General features: G+C 42.8%; 1 protein-coding gene across 1 annotated transcript in view; it reads left to right on the top strand.

The window, feature by feature from the left end:
- The first annotated feature begins 10,258 nt into the window (after positions 1-10,258).
- The window catches only part of Wdr43 (WD repeat domain 43), a 40,413-nt gene continuing 27,102 nt past the window's right edge, over positions 10,259-23,569 (top strand). The window contains exons 1-3 of the mRNA XM_034514372.2: positions 10,259-10,521; positions 18,579-18,716; positions 21,269-21,390. Of these exons, the coding sequence (XP_034370263.1) occupies positions 10,297-10,521; positions 18,579-18,716; positions 21,269-21,390 (485 nt within the window). The 5' untranslated portion in view covers positions 10,259-10,296. The remainder of the gene's footprint in view (positions 10,522-18,578; positions 18,717-21,268; positions 21,391-23,569) is intronic.

Below are 23,569 nucleotides of genomic sequence, written 5' to 3'. Positions count from 1 at the left end.
AAATGTCACTTTTTAGACAATATCTCCTTTCTGCAATTTTGTGTTTGTTTTTTGAGACAAAATTTCTCTGTGTAGTTTTGACTGTTCTGAATCTCATCCTGTAGACCAGGCTGCCCTAGAACTCAGAGATCTGACTGCCCCTGCCTCCTAAAGGCTAACACTAAGGGTACGAATTCCACGAACTGTGCAGTTCCTCTGATCCCCCCGACTCTGACACCACTCCCCCCACCCCAACACTGCGCCATTTTTCAAATTTCTATAATCCATTATTATCCCGACAAGGAAGAAAAGTGGCTTTCACCTCTATCTGTGCTGTAGGGAGAATGTAGAGAGCAATGAGCTTCGGAAAGTCAAAGGGCAGAAAGATTCCCATAGGATGTCATTTGTGGAGAGAATGCCATGTGCCAGAGAAACTACCCTGCATGACCTCATTCACAGAGACGTTCTCAGAGCATAGTCACCACAACTGGACTTAGAGCTGATGAGTCCTTTAAAGCCGCCATGCAGCTTTTTATCTCAATACTTAATATTAATTTTTTTCAAAAATGGAATTCTGGAAAGTTTTCTTAAATAATAAACTCCAGTTGTTTACATTTAAGTTTTCCAAAATTACTCTAATTGCTCAACTATATTCTTCTAGTAGTAGTTGTGGATTTTTCAGTTATATGCATCATTTATATTTATTCATTTATATTTATTCATTTATTATTGACATCTCATTATGCAGCTGAGATTTTGAGCTATTTCCCTCCATTGTCTGCTCTTAACCTCAACTATCCACGCATTTCCTACCTGTGTTTCCAAAAACTCTCTTACCGCAGTTCTAGCTACATTGATAGTCAATTCTCAGATTGACTGTGGTCATTTAAATACTATTTGCTGCTAGATTTTGTGTTTCATTGAGCCATATAGCATACGTTTTTTTGTTTTTGTTTTTGTTTTTTTTTAGACCCCAGCTCTGAGAATAATTGGCATGGTGACAAATGCCCTTAATCCCAGCACTTGGGAGGCAAAGACAGGAGGATCTCTGTTAGTGCGAGGCCATCCTGGTCTACATAGCGAACTCCAGGACAGTTAGGCCTACATAGAGAGGCTCTGTCTCAAAAAACAAAGTCCATCCATGCTGCTCTGAGTTCAGTTCCCAGCACCCACATCAGGCATCTCACAACCTCCTGTAACTCCAGCTCCAGTGGAGCTTCTGGTCTCCAAGGACACTGGCATTCATGTGCACATGCATGCACTCACACACCCACTTTTAAAAAATAAAAGATATTTTTAAAAAATAGCCCTTTGATGTGTGTGTGAGTATGTATTCAGGATGTACATGCACGTGTGTAACCGTGTGGAAGCCAGAGAACAACTTCTGGTATATTATTCAGGAATACCTTCCACCTCATTTGAGGTAGTGTTTGCTATTGACCCAAGGTTCACTAATTAGGATAGGATTGAGCCCCAGAACTCCCACTTCAATCTCTGCCTTCCCAGTACTGGAATTATAAGCCTGCCACCATACCTAGCTTTTACACATGGTGCTGAACTAAGTTCCTCAGTTTCAAGGTAAGAATTCTTCCCAGCTCTAAAATAACTCTTGATCATGTTAAATGAACCCAGGCCTGGTGATACAGGTCTATAACTCCATTTATTCAGGAGTCTAAGGCTGGAAGATCACTATGTCCAAGGCCTGCCTAATTTACAGAATGAATTCAAGGGCAAGCAGGGCAAGTTAGTGAGACTTATCCCTCCAAAATTGGAAAAACTACAAGGAAGGATGAGGATGTAGTTGGTATCTACCATGCTTGCCTTGCAGGCATGAGGCTGTAGGTTCAGTCTCAGTGTTCCCAATGTCCCAATGTATCAACCACAGAAGAGTTTAAATCAGTGATGCTCAGCCTACCAGTAAGAACCAGTTTGGAAGTTGAGCTACCCTTTCACAGGGATTCCCCCAAGACCACTGGAAAGCATATCTACATTATGATTCATAGCAATAGTAAACTTACAGTTATGAAGTAGCAATGAAAATAATTTTATGGCTGGGGGTCACAACAACATGAGGAACTGCATTAACTGCATTAATGCTGCAGCATTCGGAAAGGTCATGAACCACTGGTTTAAATATTGGTGATGTCATAAGATTTAACTATCTTATCATATATTCTACAATTGTTTGTTCTTTTCTGCACGTTTTGTTTTAACTGTTTTGTCATAATCAATGGGTAATTACAAAGTTCGTCACACCGTGTCCAGCTGTATGATGCTCTACCCACATCTGCATCCACATTGTTATTCTTTACTTCTCGCATGCTTCCATTCCTCAGAGATGTTTGATCTCCTTATGTTCATCGGCTAGCCCCTGACCTATGGCATCTCTCTTGACTTCAGACTGCTCTGGCCTCTCTCCTTGTCAGTTCTCCATGCTTCTTATAACCCATCTTTGTTTCTCCTAATCCACTCTGTTTCTGGTAGAGAACATCATCCTTCACTCAATTCTCACGAGAATTTAGGAAGTAAAGTCTTTGACATCTCACGTACCAGAAAACATCCCTCTTCTACTCTCCTGATAGCTGTGTTTTCTGACTTTGAATTCTATTTTCCCTTAGTGGCTTGACCTAGTTTGATTACCCTCTAGCTTTCATGTTCTGATAAGACAGATCTCATAGTAATTTTTTGCCCTTTCTTTCTCGGAATCTCCTCATGAATTAGTCAGAGATGCATTTTTAAATCTGATCCCACCCACAATGTTCATCATTTGTGGGCATTTCTTTCTTTTTTTTTTTTAATTTTTTGTTTTCTTACATTTATTTTTATTTTTTTATTTATTCACTTTACATCCAGATCTCAGCCCCCTCCCTCCTCTCCTCCTAGTCCCGCCATCACATACCCTGTTGGGGGCCAACTTTTAGCAGAAAGCGGCTATCAGCTTTGCAGCCATCTTGAGCCATATACCCTGACATGAGACTTGGATTACAATAGCCTACAACAGCTGAGCACATTCTGATAATCTTGGTTTAGATACCTTGGGTGCGTGAGATTAAAGGTGTGTGAGATTAAAGGTGTGTAATTTAAGAGAGTGACTTAGAAGTGTAGAGATCAGAGTTAGAGACAAGACCTAAGGGCATGATTAAAGGTGTGACCAAAAGGCATGGCTCAGAAGTGAGACAGATAAAAGGCAGAGGCAGACGGCAGAGAGAAGACAGAGAAGCAGGCACTTGGAAGAGAACTTGGAAGAAGTAACTTGGAACTTGGAGGCACTAGGGACTAGGGACTAGGAACTTAGGACTTAAGACATTTAGAGGAAGAGAGACTGAAGAATAAACAGGATTGAAACACACTCTGTCTGGTCTCCATTCCTCTCGACCGTCCTCTCTCTCTTGCTGAACCCCGACCCGCGGACTAGATCGGCAGCTTGGGCCTCAACATTTTGCTCAGGCCATGACAATACCCCTTCCCTAAGTACCTCCTCCCATTCTCCTCAGAGAAGGGGAAGCCCCCCCAGGGTACCAACCCACCATGGCACATCAAGTAGCAGCACATCTAAGGACATATAAGGCAGCCCAGTTAGGGGAAGGGGATCCAAAGGTAGGCAACAGAGTTAGAAAGAATCCCAGCTCCAGTTGTTATAGGACCCACATGAAAACCAAGGTGAACATCTGCTGCAAATGTATAGGGGGCCTAGGTTCAGCCCACACATGCTCTTTGGTTGGTAGTTTAGTCTCTGACCCAGTTTAGTTGACTCCGTAGGTCTTCTTGTGGTGTCTCTGACCCCTTTGGCTCCCTCTCCCTCTATCTTTCCCTCCACTCTTCCACAAGACTCCCCAAGTTCCACCTGATGTTTGGCTGTGGGTCTCTGCATCTTTTCCATCAGCTGCTGGATGAAGCCTCTCAGAGGACAGTTATGCTAGACTCCTGTCTACAAGCACAGCAGAGTATCATAAATAGTGTCAGGGGTTGGCTCTCTCTCATGGGGTGGGTATCAAGTTGGGGCAGTCATTGGTTGGCCATTCCCTCAGGCTCTGCTCCATCTTTACTCCTGCATATCTTGTAGGCAGGGCAAAGTTTTGGTCAAGGATTTTGTGTGGTTGGTGTCCCCCTCCTCCTACTGTAAGTCCCACCTAGTTACAGGAGGTGGCCATTTCAATCTCTATATCCCCAGCTGCTAGGGTCACCTCCATAGACTACCTAGAGCCTCCAATGTCCCAAGTCTCCAGCTTGTCCCAGAAATGCCTCTCCACCGATTTCCTTTCTCTCTCCCAGCCCTCTCCCCTTCCCCTTCCTCATACCTGGTCCCCACCCCCATTTTATTCCCCACCCCCTCTCATATCCAGTTCCCTCTCTTTATCTACCTCTGATGTCTATTTTATTTCCACTTCCGAGTGAGATTCAAGCATAGTCTCTTGGGCCCTCTTTGTTACTTAGCTTCTTTGGGTCTGTGGATTGTAGCATGGTCATCCTGTACTTAGTGGCTAATATCTACTTAAAAGTGACTATGTACCACTTTCCTGGTCTGTGTTACTTCACTCAGGATATTTTCTAGTTCCATCCATTTGCCTGCAATTTTCCTGATGTCTTTGTTTTTCATAGCTGAATAGTATTTCATTGTGTAAAGGTACCACATTTTCTTGATCCATTCTTCTGTTGAAGGACATCTAGGTTGTTTCCAGTTTCCAGCTATTATGAATGAAGCTGCTTGTTTCGCGCACCTCTTTTGTGTCCCCTTCGCCCTTGAAAAAGGACACGGAGGTAGTAATCGGGTATCACTACAGACGAGGCTTTACTTCTTGTAACAGCAAAAGCAGAAAAGACCCCAAGCCCGGGAAAGGCACTGCTATATATACCCTAGAGTGGCGTGTTCACTTCTGATTGGCTGTTCACTCATCACCCCATATTACGCCCCGGGATGGGCAGTGACTTTTGGCTCACTTTTGCCTTTTGCAACTGCACAGTCAGTTGTTTACAAGTGGGAGGACAGGATGTCCGAGCCATCTTGGAATGGCAAATCACTGCGGCCCCCAACAGCTGCTATGAACATAGTTGAAAAAAATGTCTTTGTGGGATGTTGGAGCATCTTTTGGATATATGCCCAGGGGTGGTATAGCTGGGGCTTAAGGTAGAACTCTTCCCAACTTTCTGAGAAATTGCCAAATTTCCAAAGTGAATGTACAAGTTTTCACTTCCACTAGCAATGGAAGGGTGTTCCCCTTGCTCCGCATCCTCACCAGCGTGTGCTGTCACTTGAGTTTTTGATCTTAGCCATTCTGACAGGTGAAGTAGAAATTTCTGGTTTCTTTAACAACACAGTTGTGTTACATGATGTTTTTCTGGAAGTTGTCTTGTGAGAGGTCATGTGATATTTTGCTGAAAACTGGTACTTGAGAGGGCATGTGATGTTTAAAAAGAATAAAAATGGAACCCACAGACAGTGACAGGACACTCTAACATTGCTATGCTGTGCAACTCTTTGCTGGTCTTCACTTTGCAGAGAGAAATGAGCCAACAAAGAGTGGAATCACCTCCAAAGGGGGGCCTCAACAACCTTTTCCTGTTAACCTTCTTTCCCCCCTACCTCTGGCTGGTGGGTTAGAAGGGAGGTTGAAGCATTTAAAACCCCTAAATAAAATAGGTTTTGAAAGAAACCCTAAGCCTACAAATGGGTGTAAGAAGGACTCTCGGAGTCATTTTGATTTGCCTTTTCCTGATGACTAAAGATGTTGAACATTTCTTTAGGTGCTTCTCAGCCACTTGAGATTCCTCTGTTGAGAATTCTCTGTTTAGCTCTGTACCCCACTTTAAAAATTGGATTATTTGGTTTGGTGGTGTTTAATTCTTAAGTTCTTTATATATTTTGGACATTAGTCTTCTGTTGGGTGTAGGGCTGGTAAAGATCTTTTCCCATTCTGTAGGCTGTCATTTTGACCTATTGACAGTGTCCTTTGCCTTACAGAAGCTTTTTGGTTTCATGAGGTCCCCTTTATTAATTGTTGATCTTAGTACCTGAGCTATTGGTCTTCTGTTCAGGAAATTGTCTCCTGTGCCAATGTATTCAAGGCAGTTCCCCATTTTTTTCCTCTATTAGATTTAGTGTATCTGCTTTTATATTGAGGTCTTTGATCCACTTGGACTCATTTTGTGCAGGGTCTATTTGTATCCTTCTACATTCAGATGCAGACCCTTAGGCAAACTAACTAAAAGGCAGAGATACAGTATCCAAATTAATATAATCATAAAGAAAAGGGGAAGGAAAGAGGTCCAGAGAGATAGCTTTCTCCAGTTAAGAGCCCTGGCTGCTCTTCCAAAGGACCCAAATTCTGTTCTCAACACCCACACGGTGACTGATAACCATTTGTACTCCAGTTCCAGGGGGTCTGACATCCTCTTCAGTCACTGGGTTCAGGACCTACTTCAAGATAAAAATAATTTTGAGATTTTTAACCGGATTAAATATGCAAAGCCTAATTTCCAGATAAGGCCACACCTACAGTTAACAGTATCAGAACTCAGACACTTTTTGGTGACATTATTCAACTTACCACTATATTCATGTGGAGATGCTGAACATGGAATTGAAATTTAAGTTCAGGGGAAAGACGAAGTTTGGAAGCATACATCTGTGACCACCAGCCCACGAATGGTGACTGAGTTTTATAGAAAAAGAAATAAAGCCCCAAGGAACTTTGATGCCACAAAGTGGAGAAAATGGGGGAACATTTCAAATAGAAGGCAAGAAATCAGAGGGAAGGCGGGGAGCATGTGAGGCTATAGAGGACAGGCATCACAATGATGACGGACACGCACATCGTACGGAGGTTCTTGGGACCTTCACTGTAGCTTCCCAGAAAAGGGCGAAAGCTCCCCTGGAGGGAAGAAAGTAACCAATACTTGTTTTTAAAGAAAAAAATTTCTTTCAAGTGGATCAAGGACCTCCATATAAAACCAGATACACTGAAACTAATAGAAGAGAAAGTGGGGAAGAACCTCAAATACATGGGCACAGGGGAAAATTTCCTGAACAGAACACCAATGGCTTATGCTCTAAGACCAAGAATTGATAAATGGGACCTCATAAAATTGCAAAGCTTCTGTAAAGCAAAGGACACTGCCAATAGGACAAAATGGCAATTTACAGATTAGGAAAAGATCTTTACCACCCCTACATCTGATAGAGGGCTAAAATCCAAAATATACAAAGAACTCAAAAATTAGACTCCAGAGAACCAAATAACCCTATTAAAAATGGGATACAGAGCTAAACAAAGAATTCTCTCTCCTCTCTCTCTCTCTCTCTCTCTCTCTCTCTCTCTCTCTCTCTCTCTCTGTCTCTTTTTGGTTTTTTGAGACAGGGTTTCTCTGTGTAGCTCTGGCTGTCCTGGAACTCACTCTGTAGACCTGGCTGGCCTCGAACTCAGAAATCCGCCTGCCTCTGCCTCCCAAGTGCTGGGATTAAAGGTGTGGGCCACCACTGCCCGGCTCTCAGGGTTATTTTGATTTGCATTTCCCTGATGACTAAGAATGTTGAACATTTCTTTAGGGGTTTCTTGGCCATTCAAGATTCCTTAGTTGAGAATTCTTTGTTTTGCTGGGTGGTGGTGGTGCACGCCTTTAAGCCCAGCACTTGGGCGGCAGAGGCAGGCGGATTTCTGAGTTCGAGGCCAGCCTGGTCTACAGAGTGAGTTCCAGGACAGCCAGAGCTACACAGAGAAACCCTGTCTCGAAAAAAAAAAAGAAAAGAAAAAAGAAAAAAACAAAAACAAACAAACAAAAAAAAACCCCTGAGATTCCACCTCACACCAGTCAGAATGGCTAAGATCAAAAATCAGGTGATTGCAGATGCTGGTGAGGATGGGGAGAAAGAAGAACACTCCCATTGTTGGTGGGATTGCAAGCTGGTACAACCACTCTGGAAATCAATCTGGCAGTTCCTCAGAAAATTGGACATAGTACTACCTGAGGACCCAGCTATACCGCTTCTGGGCATATACCCAAAAGATGCTCCAACATATAACAAGGACACCTGCTCCACTATGTTCATAGCAGCCTTATTTATAATAGCCAGAAGCTGGAAACAACCCAGATGTCCCTCAATAGAGGAATGGATACAGAAAATGTGGTACAATTACACAATGGAACTACAAATTCATGAATTCAGGAATTACTCAGCTATTAAAAACAATGAATTCATGAAATTCACAGGCAAATGGATGGAACTAGAAAATACTATCCTGAGTGAGGTAACCCAGTCACAAAAGAATGCACATGGTATGCACTCACTGATAAGTGGATATTAGGGAAAAAGCTCGGAGTACCCATGATACAATTTACAGACTGTATGAAGGTCAAGAAGATCAAGGCGTGGATGCCTCAGTCTTACTTAGAAGGGTAACAAAGTAATCACGGGAGGTAGAGGGTGGGCAAGACTTGGGAGGAAGAAAGGAGAAGAGGAAAAAAAAGGAGGGCAGGACAGGTGTGGGAGGAGACAGGAGATGTGCAGAGGGTCAGGAAATTGAACAGAGGCATGTAGCAATAGGGGATGGGGAAATGGGGGCAGCCAACAGAAAGTCCCAGATGCTAGAAAAGCAAGAGGTTCCCAGGACCCAACGGGGATGACATTAGCTGAAATACCCAACAAAGGGGAGAGAAAACCTGTAGAGACTATCCATAGGTTAGGCACGACCCGGTTGAGGGATGGGCTACCCACCCTTCTCAAAATTTTAACCCAGAATTGCTCCTGTCTAAAGGAAATACGGGGACAAAGAGTGGAGCAGAGACTGAAGTGACCATTGACTAGTGATCAGTGACCGCCCCACCTGGGGATCCATCCCATATGCAGACACCAAACCCAGACATTATTGCTGATGCCAAGAAGTGCTTGCCAACAGGAGCCTGATATGGATGTCTCCTGAGATGCTTTGCCAGAACATTACTGATACAGATTCGGATGCTTTCAGCCAACCGTTGGACTGAGCAGGGGGACCCCAATGGAGGAGTTAGAGGAAAGACTGAAACCCCATGGAAAGAACAATATCAACCAACAAGACCCCCCAGAGCTACCAGGGAGTAAACCACCAACCAAAGAGTACACATGGAGAGACCCATGGCTCCAGCTGCATATGTAGCAGAGGATGGTGACCTTGTTCCTGTGAAGGCTTCATGCCCCAGCATAGGGGAATGCTAAGGAGTGGGCATATGGGTTGGGGGAGCTCCCTTGTAGAGTCAGAGGGGAGGGGGTGGGATAGGTGTTCTCGGAAAGGAAACCGGGAAGGGGGGGATGACATTTGAAATGTAAATAAACAAAATAACCAGCTGGGCAGTGGTGGTGCACGCCTTTAATCCCAGCACTTGGGAGGCAGAGGCAGGCGGATTCCAGGCCAGCCTGGTCTACAGAGTGAGGTCTAGGACAGCCAGGGCTATACAGAGAAACCCTGTCTCGAAAAAAAACATAACCAATAGAAAAATTTAAACAAGAACCAATAAAAAAAGAAAGAAAAAATTCTATCTATCTATCTATCGATCGAGCTATCTATCTAACTATCCATCTATCATTTATCTTCTTGAGACAGTTTCCCTATGCAGTCCGCGATGTTCTAGAAGTCAGTCTGTAGACCATGCCTCCAGAGCGCTGGGATTAAAAGGCATGTGCCACCACATCCAGATGGAAATATATGTTTGGTTTTTCGAGACAGGGTTTCTCTATGTAGTCCTGGCTGTCCTGGAACTCTGTAGACCTGGGCGGACAGGAACTCAGAGATCCACCTGTTTCTACCTTCCAAATTGTTGGGCTCAAAGGCATGAGGCACCACGCCTGGATTCTTTATTTACATTCAAATTGACCTCCTCTCATTTCCAATAGTATCTCTGTGTTGACACGGACAAAAGAGGCATCTAGTTTCTTCAAGCCCCAACTATAACTTTGATAGTACTATGATTATTGTTATGTACATGATTACGTCCTCGAAGAGACTAAAGAAACATGGAAACAGTTGTTACAATCTTAGAGATGTAAGTAAACATTTCTTTTAAACATTTCATCTAGTTGTTGCACAAGACGTATTTTTATAAGAAGGACCTTGTACTATAGTAAGCAAATCACTTCCCCACGCTCTTGCTTCTCAGAGCAAGTTAAGATGGGCCCCACTGAGCCACCGTCCGCAGGGTGGGCCCGGCTCAACGCTTGCCTGCGTCACGATCAGCCACTCCCTGGGCTCGCAGCATTCCCTCCGCCCCACTTCCTCCCTTAAGGCCCCGCCCCGAGCCGGTGCGCCTGCGCCCGGGCGAACACGTGGCTGCCGCGGAACCAGAGCAGCAATGGCGGCCGGTGGCGGCGGTAGCTTCGACCCCTTGGCCCCGGCGGGGGTCCCCTGCGCCTTCTCGCCGGACAGACAAGCCTACTTCGCTTTAGCCTCTAGCGACGGTCACTTGCGGGTGTGGGACACAGCCAACAACCGGCTGCACCAGGAATACGTGCCTTCCGCGCACCTAAGCGGTACCTGCACCTGCCTGGCCTGGGCGCCCGCACGGCTGCAGGCCAAGGTAGGGTGAGCGGGACGGCGATGGGGAGGGCGCCCTCCTGGCCGGGCTGCGGCATCCCGGGCTGGGCGGCGCGTGGCACCACGTCGCGCGTGGCCCGGGGCGGCCCAGGCGAGGAGGCGCGGAGCGGGACGGCAGCGTGCCCTGGCCCAGCGCCGCGGCTGAGAGTGCGGCCTGTCCCGAGGGGGCCTGTGAGAGGGTGCGGCCCGATCCCGCGGTCTCCGTGAGATCTGCTCCCGGCTGCCGCTGGGCCGCCATGTTCCCCGAAGCCTTTGCCCCCCGGGGGCGGCCTCAGACTTCCAGGCCTGGCTCCTCACGGTGTCCCTCATCAGAGCTGCTCTGTGCGCTCTTTAGGACCGTCTCATGCTTCCGCATCCCAAACCTGGGTATTGGGTTTTGCTTTGGGCAGTTGGAATGCGCACGTCTTGTTTTCTTCCTTCCGGGAGCCCCTTTACTCGGATGCGTGTTCAACACGTGTTCTCTTCTGCCTCTAGGTTGTGGGATTCGTCGTCCCATAAACTCTTTACTTTCTAGGCTCCTTTCATTCTCAGCAGAAGTAAAGTGAAATTGTAGTCGCTTGGTTTAGGGCATATGATGTACGTCCTGGTGATTTTTCCTGTAGTTGGGAAACTGCTTAGTTAGGGAATCCTTTTCGCTGTCAGGTAAGTGCTGTTCACTGTTGACTCACTCACTGGGTTACATCTTAGCACGCACGTGGTTCCTGTAGTTAGGCGGTAGGTAGGCAAAAAGAACCTGGTCTGGAACCAGGTAAAGTTTCACAAATCCTAAAGTTTGTGACTAAAAGTTGCTGTCACTGGTGTAAAGAGTACAAAGTTTGTGTTTGGGATCGAGTACTCCTTTCCCATCACTAGAGAAAACTTAAATTTAGCTTTTATCTAACTTGCTGTACTCTGGGTGACTATGTTTAGCTACTTGGATTTTAAGCTACATTTTCAGTTTCTCTTGGTGACACAGAGCAGGTATGAGACCCTATAAATCAAACGTGATCAGATTTGTGAAAAAGTTATACAATTGACAGCATTAAAGCTGCACTTTTTTGCTTTACACAGTTTTCTTTTTAATTGAGCAGTCCTGTAAAGTGCTGAGAGTACTAACACTCAGAAATACAGAACAGGGAGGTAAGTGCTTGGCTGTAAGGTAGGAGTCCAGCCTCTGTAATAATCGTGGTTTTTGTTCCCTAGTTATAACATGGGGATAAACACACCTACTTCATAAGAGTAATTGTGAAAGGTATATTATTTAGTAATGCAGAATCACTTAGTATATGGTGTCATAAGTGCAGTGCTAATTATTATTGGTATTAGTATCTTGTATTTGTGTAGTTAGTCCTGCAAGGTATGTAAAAGCAAGCAGTTTGAATATAAAGACCAAAAAGAACTAGACTTGGGACTCAAGTCTTTAAAGTTCTTGGCTGTCTGCAACAGATAGTATTAGATAAGCTGAAACTTCATTCTCTTTGCTTTCCTGTTCATTTCCAATCTTCTATGCCCCAGAGCAAGACAAATTTAAAAAATCATGGTATATATCCATCCACTGTGATACAGTAGGGATAAAAGCATTTTTAAAGGAGCCCAACTTTAAGTTTTCAATAAAGCTCCTCAAATTAAAGCAACTTTGTATGACAAAACATCTGCCCTGAGTCCTGGTTCTGAATGAAGCCAAGTGGTGTGCAGGCTGTGCAGTGCAGAGGAGCCTGGGATTAGCTACCCAGAGTCCTGGGTTCCGTCCCCAGCAAGCCCTGCTGCCCAGGTGTTGATGCTTTCACTTTCTTTTTATCTATATGTTGCCATTTTTACTATGTAACTACTAAATGTCTGGGAATTAGTGCTTTTAGCATAAACTGACTTAGGGTGGGATGTAGCTTAAAGATAGAATATTTGCCTAGTGCATCAAAGGCCCTGGGTTTAATTAATAGTACCACAAAATCAGAGCAGAGAAGCAGCCAGGGCTCAGGAAGCTGAACGGTGTAACCTAAGCCTTGGTCACTAATAAAGTAGTGTCCCAGTCCCCTTATACTAGTAACTAGTCCCCTTGCACTTTACTTTATCATGGAACCAAGAACCTGGGTGGCTGCAGAGCTTATCTGTTCCCATCCTGGGGATGTGACTTAGGAAGCATCAGTTTTATTTGAACAATTAGAGAAGCAGTTTAACAGTGGAATTAACTGGTCTGCTTTGTGGTGGGGGTGGGCTTATAGGTTCGGGTAGTATGTGGATCAAAGCTTGTGGCAGCAGATCAACCTCTGTTTTGGGCTCACTGGATTGTGTGCCCTGCTATTTTAAGTACCAAGATGAACCTACTTTATTTTACATTTTTGAGTGTTTAAAGTATGAAACATAAAAAGGATGTTCCCAGCATACTGGTACAGTCAGGCATGGGATTTACTCTCCAGTGTGGAAGTAGACATATTATCCTACTTCCAGGATTAAATGAAGTAATGTATAAATGATTGTTATAGTGAGACTTGGTCCATAGTAAGTGGTTATTGTATGAACCAGTGAATGTTCTGTCTGGACTCATGACCTCATGTAGTGCTGTATTTATTGTAAAGAAGTACATATGAGTGGCCTGCACTTGGGTTAGTAATTGGCAGTTTGCTACAAGGACAATGTCTGATGATGCTCTACTAGTAGAGAAAGGTAGGTTCACACTGCGTTTCTTGACTACTAGGTTGTAGTGGCATTTCATAAAAGTTTAAAAGGCTAGATTGCGTTTTCCTGTATCTAGAGTTACCATAAGGCCTTGAAGTTTGTGCCGTGATCATTTAGCACTTCTCTGGTTTATGTTTGTACTGAAGCTACTAGCCTAGTAGCAGGCTAGAGCCACACATTTAAGCCATGTAGAAACCCGTCCTGTTTGGCGCCCCCCACCCCCACCCCCCCAACTTCTCTTTCTTCATCCTCTGGTAGTAAAACCTGGAAGTCCAGCCCTGTTTGATGTTGGGACCACAGTTGGCTTCCACGTGCTTTGTGGAAACATGAACACATACAGCTTAGAGCCTGCCTGAAGGACAGGGCATTCCAGGCCTTAGAGCTGGACCGAAACACTGATGAGATTTCTAGGAAAGACTTAAGCTCTCTTCAGTCCCCACTCTGGAGATACAGCACAATTCAGCTGCATTCCTGACAGCCTGGAGGTCAAGTACTTACATTTCAAAGGAAGGGAAAGGTTACAGATTAGATTCTGTTGGTAGAACATTTGTTTTGATATTTGTAATTTGGTGAGATGTATACTTTTTCACTCTTACCTATGAAATACATTTGCCAGAGTAAATACCATTAAAACAGGTCAAAAATGGACTTAAAAACTACCTACTAAAAATTGAACATAATTTTCAGTGTCTAAGGTCAGTTTTTAAGACCTGTTTGATGCATTAGTGGGTCACAAACTAGGTTTAGTGGGCTCTAACAGTGTTGAGTGAGATAGAACGGAAAGGTAAAGACATGGTGAGGATAAGTTGTCCTGTGAAACTTTTAGAGACAGGATTTTCTGTGCCACACAGCCCTGGTCATCCTGAAACTCACTTTGTAGACCACACGGGCCTCAGAGATCTTCCTGCTGAGTGTGTCTTCATGCCCAGATGTTTTGTGAAACTTAGATGTTTTATTTGTATCCTTGAGTGTGTATGGGCCTCCATGTGTATACAAACTCTTACTCAGCAGTCTGTCTAAAAAGTCATTGCTTAATTGTTGACAGGTTCAGTCAGACCTCTGGTTGTCTGGTTATGCTTTTTAAACCCTTGTCCTCAGCCTGTCTATAACTTGTTGCTTTTTGAAGTCACACATGTGTGGCTGCTTCAGCTTTCTGATGCCCTTGATCAGATGGGCTTCTGGTGTTTATTGCTTAGCTCATATAAAGAAATATCTTTACTCTAAGAAAGCAGTCTTTTAATAAACTAATACAAAGTTAGTAAAGACTATTACTCCTAGTGTCTTCATGCCAGATTTTCCAATTAGAGATCCTTGAACAACCTTTCTCATTCCTTAAGCATTATATGTACAGTCAGTATTCATGTGACATAATGCTGAGTTCTTTAGGGGGACCAGCTGTGACTAACAGGAATGGACAGCTCGGGATTTGCTGGTCTCACACAGTCTGATTTCTTAGGAGAAGCAAGAGGCTTCTGGAGGAAGAGTGTGTCAAGTTTAGAGAGCATGGTGTTGCAGTGGAGCTGGAATCAGTAGTGCTGACCCGGATTCAGGACTGTTTGTACGGAATTGTACTTGTAACACTAGATTTGGAGGGGACACTAACTAGGAGTTAGGAGTGGGCACTTATGGCCCAGTCAGAGGACCTGAGTTTGGATCTCAGCACCCACATTGGGTGGCTCACAAATGCCTGTCGCCTGGAGTACCAAGGATCTAATCTAATACCCTGCCTCTGTGGGCACTTAGAGACAGACACATGACTATTTTTTAAGCCATTGTCTTTTATTAAAGTGCACTTTGGTCATCTAACTTACTAATTTGGTTGCTGTGTTATGTGGTGGACCCGATGATCATTCTTCCCATGTTGAGCATGGGTAGGTATGTACAGTTGCATTTACTTTGTGTGTGTGCCTGTGCTGGGACTGACTGAACTTGCTCATAAATGCTCTAACCCTGAGCCCTGGTCCAGACTCCATCCTTGTTTCTGAGATGGGGCTACATTTACTCAGGCTGCTGTGGAACTCAGAAGCCCAGGCAAGCCTAGAGTCCATGATCTCTTTCTATTCTTCCCTGCCCTCAGTACTGGGTTGAGATTGTTTTAAATAGTGAATTAGCTTTAGACCAGTGAATGATCCTTAAAGTTGTAGAAGAACATGAATCATTTGTTTTGATACATCTGTAACTTGTTGGGCTGTGTAGTTTTCACTCTTATGAAATACATATGCCAGAGTGATTGCCGTTAAGGAGGTTGCCATTACTTCCAGAAATAGAAATAGGGACAAATAAAGATTTGATAATACTGTTTAACTTTTTTTCTCTTAAAAAACGAATCTGTAGTAAAGCATATTTGGACTACTTTTTGTTTTATACTTCGAGAAACTTTAGTTTGTATATAATTTGATTTAGATAAAGTAAACATGAATTTATTTTGTTTTGGTTTTTTTGGAGACTGTTTCTCTGTGTAGTCTTGGTTGTTCTAGAACTTGCTCTGTAGAACACTCTGGCTTTAAACTCAGAGATCACTTGCCTCTGTCTCCTGAGTGCTGAAATGAAAGGTGTGTGTTACCACCGCCCAAATAAAGTGAATATATTTTAGGAAAAGTTTTTTTTTTTTTTGTTTTTTGTTTTGTTTTTTTTTGTTTGTTTGTTTGTTTTTTGAGATCCCCTCTCCCCCTGAGAGATAGGACTTAACTGTGTATCTCAGGCCGGCCTTGCTTACAGCCGTTCTCTTGCCCCACGCTCTTCAGTACAGGCATTACCGGTATATGAACCACTATGCTCAATTGAAGAGTTTTTTTTTTTTTTTTTTTTAAATTTGGGTTGGAGAGAAGGCTCAGCAGTTAAAGCACTGACTGCTCTTCCAGAGGTCCTGAGTTTGATTCCCAGCAACCACATGGTGGCTCACAACCATCTGTAATGGGGCCTGGTGCCCTCTTCTGGTGTGTCTGAAGACAGCCACAGTGTGCTCACATACACAAAATAAATAAATAAATAAATAAATAAATATATAAATAAACAAATTTATTTTTATTTTTTGAGATTTACTATGTCGCTCTGGCTGTCCTGTCCTGGAACTTGCTATATAGGTGATATTGGCCCTTGAAGTCACAGAGATTCTTCTACTTCTGCTTCCTAAGTGCTTGAATTAAAGATATGTGCCACTATGCCCACCTCTTTTCAAATAGTCAGAATTTTAGATAGCCTGGGCTGCCTTCAAGCTTTTCTGTAATGGAGACTAGAGCTATGCCCACACAGGAAGGAGAAACTTAGGTAAGGCAGTAGCTGATTATGAGGGGTTTCAGAATTGCAAAGTTTGGGATTTTACAATATTTGCTTTTATTTTACTGAAAATCGAAAATCTGAAACTAACTTTAGGTTAGTGTCCCCCAACTCCTATAGGTGTTTCTGTTCTTAACTTTATGTAGAAATCACATTTGTGTTTTGGGGCCATTTAAAGTCACTTTAAAAACCATGAGACTGATACAGGGCTTAGCATATCCCTAATTAAGAAGCTTCAGTGTTTCAAGCTGAGACTTCCAGACTATATTTTGTTTTTTCTTATAGTTTCTGTTGGATTTATTAATACAGTACATTTCTAAGGACTTGCAAAAATGTTTCTTTAAGTGAAAAGTTACTTTTGTTGATTGTTTTTTTAATTTGTCAATGTTCTATAAATAAAATTCTTCAAATATACCCTTTGAAGACAACAAAGAAATAGGGAGGGAAAAAAGGAAAATATGCTTTAGGAGTCTGGGGAAATATGCTTTAGAAGTCTTTGAGGGACTGAAGAGATGGCTCAGTGGTTAAGAGCACTAACTGCTCTTCCAAGGGACCCAGGTTCAATACCCAGCACCCACATGGCAGCTCACAGCTGTCTATAACTTCAGGATCCAGTATCCTCACACAGACATACAGACAAAACACCAGTGTACATAAAATAAAAATCTATCACCTATCATAAAAAATCCTTGATCAATTGATTTATCCATCATCTACCTATCACCTATCCATCATAAAAAAGATATCCTTGATCAACTGATTTGTCTATTTGTCATCTGTCTCCCTATCACCTGTCTGTCTGTCTGTCTGTCTGTCTGTCTGCCCGTCTTAATTATTTTGAAAGGAGCTTAGGAAGCTTAGGCTAGCCTGGAACTCCTAGTCTTGTTTAGGAATCTCCCAGGTGCTGGATTACAGGCATGCTGTGCCATTGCTGCTTCTGTCTCGGTATTCTTCCCTGCATAGGCATCGTTGTTGCTTTCATCATCGATTCTTGAATTGAGTGGATTTGTGTTTGTTTTGGGTTTCTTTGCTGTGGAGCTGAGACCCTGCCTGGGTAAGAGAAGTTCCTTTCTTAGAGTATTAGTGTTCATGCCAGAAGAATGGACTTCTAGAGCTTCCTTATACTAACATTTAAATATTTGCATAAGTTGGGAAGGTCTAAGAAGTTAATGGGAGGAGCTGTTAAGAGCTCTCTCCTAGAGTGTTTGAGCAATGTTCCCAGCACCTACATGGCAGCTAACACCCAACTGTGCCTCTAGTTCCCCAGGGGAGTCTGATGTCCTCTTCTGGCCTCTGGATATCAGGCACACATGATGCACATACATGTAAGTGGGCTCATACATACTTATAAAATTTATGAAGGAAGTTAATAGAATTTTCAGCGTCACAAACTCTGATGTAATGGTACTCTTAAGTTGAGAGCATTAATTTTTGTTTTTCAAGTGCTGAGACAGGTTCTCATGTAGCCAAGAGTGGCTTTGAGCTGATTCTCCTGCCTCTATCTTCTGAGTGTTGGGCTTAGATGGTTGGTATACCACAGCCTGCTCACTGGTTATTTTTGATGGCCAGATACGAGCTGTATCATATCAAATTTGAAATACATCTGATGTCATTTTCCCACTAGATGGATAGCGGATCTTTAAAGTCAGTAGAAGCAGCAACTTTGCAGGAAAATACTAGATTAACCGTTATCCAGACATTGACCAGGTCATGCTGTCACTCAAAAATATTGGTTGACTCAGATCGAAGTTAATGTTTGTGAATATAAAAATGTTGGTGTTTCTTAAAAGTGAAGCTAGAGCTTGAGGAAAATGGAAGAAGTAGCTGCTTGGGCCTGGATGTGTGGGTTCATAGCTTTGGTGTGGATCTCTTTCCTTGGAGAGAGGTTTTCCTCAGACCTGCTAGGAATAATTGTTGGTGTTTAAGAGGTAGAAGGAACGTTGAGGCTTTTGGGTCTGTTGAGTGCTGAGAGCATGTGAAGTGATACAGTTTGCTGCCTACCTACTTAGAGGGGTGGAAAGTGGGCCAGGAAACTTAAAAAGTACACAGGCATTGGTGATGTTTTGGTGTATATTTGAAATGCTAAGTTAAAATCTTATTTTTTTTTTCCAGGAAAGTCATCAAAGGAAAAAAAGGAAATCAGAAGTTATAGGAACGAATGACCAGGTTGACTTGTTGGCGCTTGGCACAGCAGTTGGTAGCATTTTATTGTATAGTACAGTAAAAGGAGAGTTACACAGTAAATTAGTAGTAAGTATATTTATGTATTTATGTAAAAGATGTGACAAATTAATTATTAGAGATTATTAAAAATGCTTCAAGTTATCGCTGAGCTCTATGTAGCAACAGTTTCCCATTCCATTAAAACAACTACATGATATTTGTAAAAAGCTGTATTAGGTAATTCCTACTTATGAGTTAGAGTACAGAGAACTTTTGACTAAAGTCAAAAGGTATCAGAAGGACTTGCAAGTCAGCACAGATAGCGGCTTTAGGAAGACCACTGAACCTCTTAGAGGGAACCAGAGAGGCACTTGAAGTTGTTCCTGAAGCTGAGACCATAGGAGTTGACTTTGCTAACACTTTGAGGACCAGGGGCTCTGGGCTTGGGGCGCACATTTCAGGAGAGTGTACTGCTTCCTGATGTCTTTGAAGGGAGGGATGACACTGGCTCCTCCAGGTTTGGAAGATTGCCTGTTGGCTTCAGTTTGTCCTACCACAGGTGCAGAAGCCAACTGTTGGGATGGTGCATACAAGAAGACAGGAGAAATAATGCCCTGTCTGTCCTTCTAGCCATGTCTTCTTGAAACACATGGGCAGTGGATCCAGCGGCCAGGCAGAACTGTGTTGCATAGTCGTAACCCAGTGCCTCAAGCTGTAGAAGTGTGGGGTCAGGCTCTAGAAGAGTCACTTCCCTGGTATACTTGCTTTTAAGTTATGTCTGTTACAGTGTGCTTTTGTTCACTGGACGGATGTCTGTATAGAGAGTGCTTACTGTATAAAAGAAAAAGGCAGGAGGGTTTCCATTCTAACCAGCATCTACCATAGAACATCTGGAATGACATGAAATTGAAAATGGAAAAAGGTGAAAAAGATGACTTTTATCTGGTCATTAATAGTTTTCTGATTTTTGTTTTTATTGTTATAATACGAGCAGTTTTTATCTATCTAAAACTAGCTGTAATCTAGTGATTGTCTGAAGTTTGCACTAAATTGGATAATTCCTTCAGTACATAACTGTTATTGATCATTTGGAAACTTGCAGTTTTTCTGTTACAAAAGAATGGACACTTCCCTGCCCCACCATTCAAGTAGTCTCTTGAATTTATAAGTGTACTTAAGGAGTCAAGATTTTAGAATTAAGAATGATTTCTAGACGTCTTCTTCATTTGTCATCATCACTAGTGGAAAGAATAGTACCTGGCTTCAGTAGCATTATTGCCACCCTGAAAGGCTCATGTAAATAGCAACAAGAAAATCCCCAGCTTTCAGTGGATGAAAAATGTCTGGTTTTCTTCTTTGGGCTTCTACATGCGCATGAAGACAGATAGGCATACATGCATGTACATAAATTAAAAACATAAAAAATTGATCTGTCTTTAAGCTGCCTTTTGAAATTGTCTACATTAGTAGGAGATAACTTAGTTGGTAAGATGACTGACTGCCTTGCAGCAGAAGGACCTGGATTTAGTCTTCAGGATCCACATGAAATTTAAAAACGCTGGGCATTGGTGGAATATGCTTTTAATCCTAGCACTGGGAAGGCAGAGACAGACAGCTTTCTGGAGCTGGATGGGCAGCCAGCCTAGCCTACTTGGCAAGCTTCAGGCTAGGGAAAGACCCTGTCACAAAATTAAAAAAACAAAAAACAAAAAAACAAAAAACAAACTGGTTTCAGAGGAATGTCATCTGAAATTGTCCTCTGGCTAACACTCTCACATGCATGTGCACATAACACAACTTTCCAAGCATAAATATACACACCTAGCACCAGAATTGTCTGTTATACATTATAAAGATATAAAGCTTTGACATATAATACAAATGTACATATGATCTCTCCAAGTGGAGGGTGGTCCCTTGTGTGGGCTCTGTCTCTCTTGTTGGAAAACAACAACGATAAAAGCAATGTTCACACATATGTTGTCTATGTCACACATGGATTTACTTAAAGAAATACTGACTTCTTTATTGAGAAAAAGCTCCCTCTTCCCCTTTTGAGATAGCACATTGCTGTGTAGCTTAGGCTGGCTTCAAAATATCCAATGCTGTGATTAGAGGCCAGCACCATCCTGGTTGGCAGGTGGTGCTATTTTCAGCTAAACACCTTAAAAGGTGATTTCAGCTGGACATTGGTATATATCTGTGATTCAAGTGTTTGGGACACAAAGGCAGGAGAATCATTGTAAGTTCTAGGGTATCCCTGTTTACACAAACTCTAGGCCAGTCCTTGTCTCATAAAGAAGTCAGTTTTTGGACTCTATGGTGTAGGTCCACTACTTCTTTCTAGTATAGCTCAGGTCTTATGCTGCCACTTCTATCCCAACAAATGACATTTAGTCTGCCACCCTTGGAGGATGTAGAAGTAGGTTTTTCCTACACAGAGAAACAGGGAAAATTAACATTTTAAGATCTTGCTGGTTCACCTCATATTTGATGTTGGGAAACTAAATAGGAAGATGTAGTTAAGGCCTTAGTTTAAGGACTAAGATTTTAAGGTAAATGTTCCTTAATTTCAGAATTCTATGCTATGCTATGCTATTATGTAAGACTTTCTTTGTTTTTTATTTTTTAATATGTAGAGTGGTGGACATGAAAACAGAGTCAATTGCATACAGTGGCATCAAGACAATGACTGCATATATAGTTGTTCAGATGATAAGTATATTGTGGAGTGGAGTATACAGACATGCAAAGTAAAGTGGTGAGTACGATGCCCGGAAGTGAGGTTGGCCCAGCATCTTTTGGGACCCAGTAGGGAATATATACATTCATAAGGTTATGTAGACGGTTCTCTAGGAACTTTTAGTGAGATTGGACATTCAAGCTTTTACTACATCCAAGTGAAATAGAGGGGTTAAGGAGAATTGGGTAGCGGGAAAGCAGCTAAATGGTACACAGTGAAAACAAGAAGTGTCAGAGGTGGCATGAGGTTATTTGTCAGATCAGCAGGGTACAGTTGGAAAGGCCTGGTGAACGTAGGATAGATAGGTGCATAAGCCTTCTAAGAATGGGCAAAGGAATACAGATATGGCCAGAGCAAAGGCCAGGGGATAAGAAAGTAAAAGATTAACTTGGTAGTGAATAAATTAATTCAGAGGTGGGTGCCCTAGGGAATAACAGACAGTCTAGGATGACAGTATCCTTTAGTTAGAAGAATTAGGGTCTGAAGAGAAATGATTTGGGGGTGGGGGCCTTTTATACAACTAAAGTGAAAGACAAGAAGGACCCAGTGTATGTGGTCGCAAGGAGGGTTCACCATCTAAGGAAGGGGTTGGGGCTGGAAGTTTAGGTGAGTGGACCAGTGTTTGACTGTACTTAACTGCTCATCATCCTTAGATGCTGGTGACTGGCCAGAAGAAACCCATGGAGAGTCTTGAACAGTGGGCTGGGGTGGGGCTTGCAGTTACATGTACTCTAGATAAGAGTTCATGATCATTCATATAGAAACTGTTTGGCATGTTAGACATACCATTGTATTTAATCATAACATGAGTCTGGTGTGTCCCTGCTGCACAGTTAAGAAATAAATGGGTTAGATAAATGCCTGACCTCTTTTCTACCAAACTGTACTATCTCATAAAATAATTGAGTTTACAGCTTTATATTACCTGCAGTGGTCTCCTTTCTTTCCACCATGGGTCTGGGGATTGAATTTATGCTGTTAGGCATGGCAGCTTGCACTTTTCCCCATTGAGCTTTGTTGTAGGCCCTGATATCTCTTATCTCCCTCCCTCTTTCCCTCTCCCTCCTTTCCTTTCTTCCTCTCTTTTAAAAACCATACTTTAAAAAAAGATTTATTTATTATGTATGAGTACACCATTGCTCTCTTCAGACACACCAGAAGAGGGCATTGGATCCCATTGCAGATGGTTGTGAGCCACCATGTGGTTGCTGGGAATTGAACTTAGGACTTCTGGAAGAGCAGTCAGTGCTCTTAACCATTGAGCCATCTCTCCAGCCCCCCCCCCCCCCCGATGTCTCTTGTGTGCTTATGCATGTTTTCAGAAACCTGAACTGATGTCACAATCCTTACTTCCTGGCTGCTGTCACACAGGTGGGCACCACCATGATGACTTCCCTGTGTGTTGAAGGAAACTTATTGGTGCTTGGTGGGAACATCCTGGTCTTTTAAATATTCTCACTTTTCTATGATTTTCCACTTTATGTATTTGTTCTTATTGTGTTTTATTTCTTTATATAGCTTTGAAAATGATATTGTGGGATTTCAACATTTTCCTTTTGTACTTCTATTATCTCTATGAGGTGGCATGTTTTGAATTGTTGGATGTAGTCCTTGTTTTCATATTGAAAGCATTCTTCAAATTGATGAAGAATCTTGGCTTCTTGTTGGTATTTGAAATGAAATTGTGTAAAAGAATTGAAATCCTAGGAGTGTGTGTCTCTTTATCTATTGGGGTTCTGTAGAGCAGTCCAAAGGCGTTGAAGGTTTCTATGGGTTATCACTCTGCGACCCATCATACCAATCCAAGGAGTGTGCTCTGCTCTAGTGCTTTGTCCTTAAAGTAAAACAGTCTTTATCACTTTTATTCTATGTGTCGGTGTTTTGCCTGTACGTGTGTCTGTACACCACAAGCAGGAAAAGTGCCTATGGAGGCTAGATGAGGATGTCAGATCCCTGGGGCTAGAGTTGTAGTTGGTGTGAAGTGCCATGTCAGTTCTAGGGGTTGAACCTGGGTCCTGGAGAGTAGCCAGTGCTCTTGATGGCTGACACTCTGTTCAGCTCTTCTTCCTCTTTTTTAAGACAGGTTTTTACTCACTATTGCTCTGGCTGCTCAGGGATTTGCTGTGTAGACCAGGCTAGCCCCAGTCTGCTTGACTGCTTCTCGAGGGCTGGGATTAAAAGTGTACTCTAGTGCTTT

The sequence above is a fragment of the Arvicanthis niloticus genome, chromosome 11 (assembly GCF_011762505.2).
Source record: "Arvicanthis niloticus isolate mArvNil1 chromosome 11, mArvNil1.pat.X, whole genome shotgun sequence".
NCBI lineage: Eukaryota > Metazoa > Chordata > Mammalia > Rodentia > Muridae > Arvicanthis > Arvicanthis niloticus.
The sequence above is the reverse complement of the archived record's forward strand: the minus strand, read 5'-3'. Positions and strand labels throughout refer to the sequence as shown.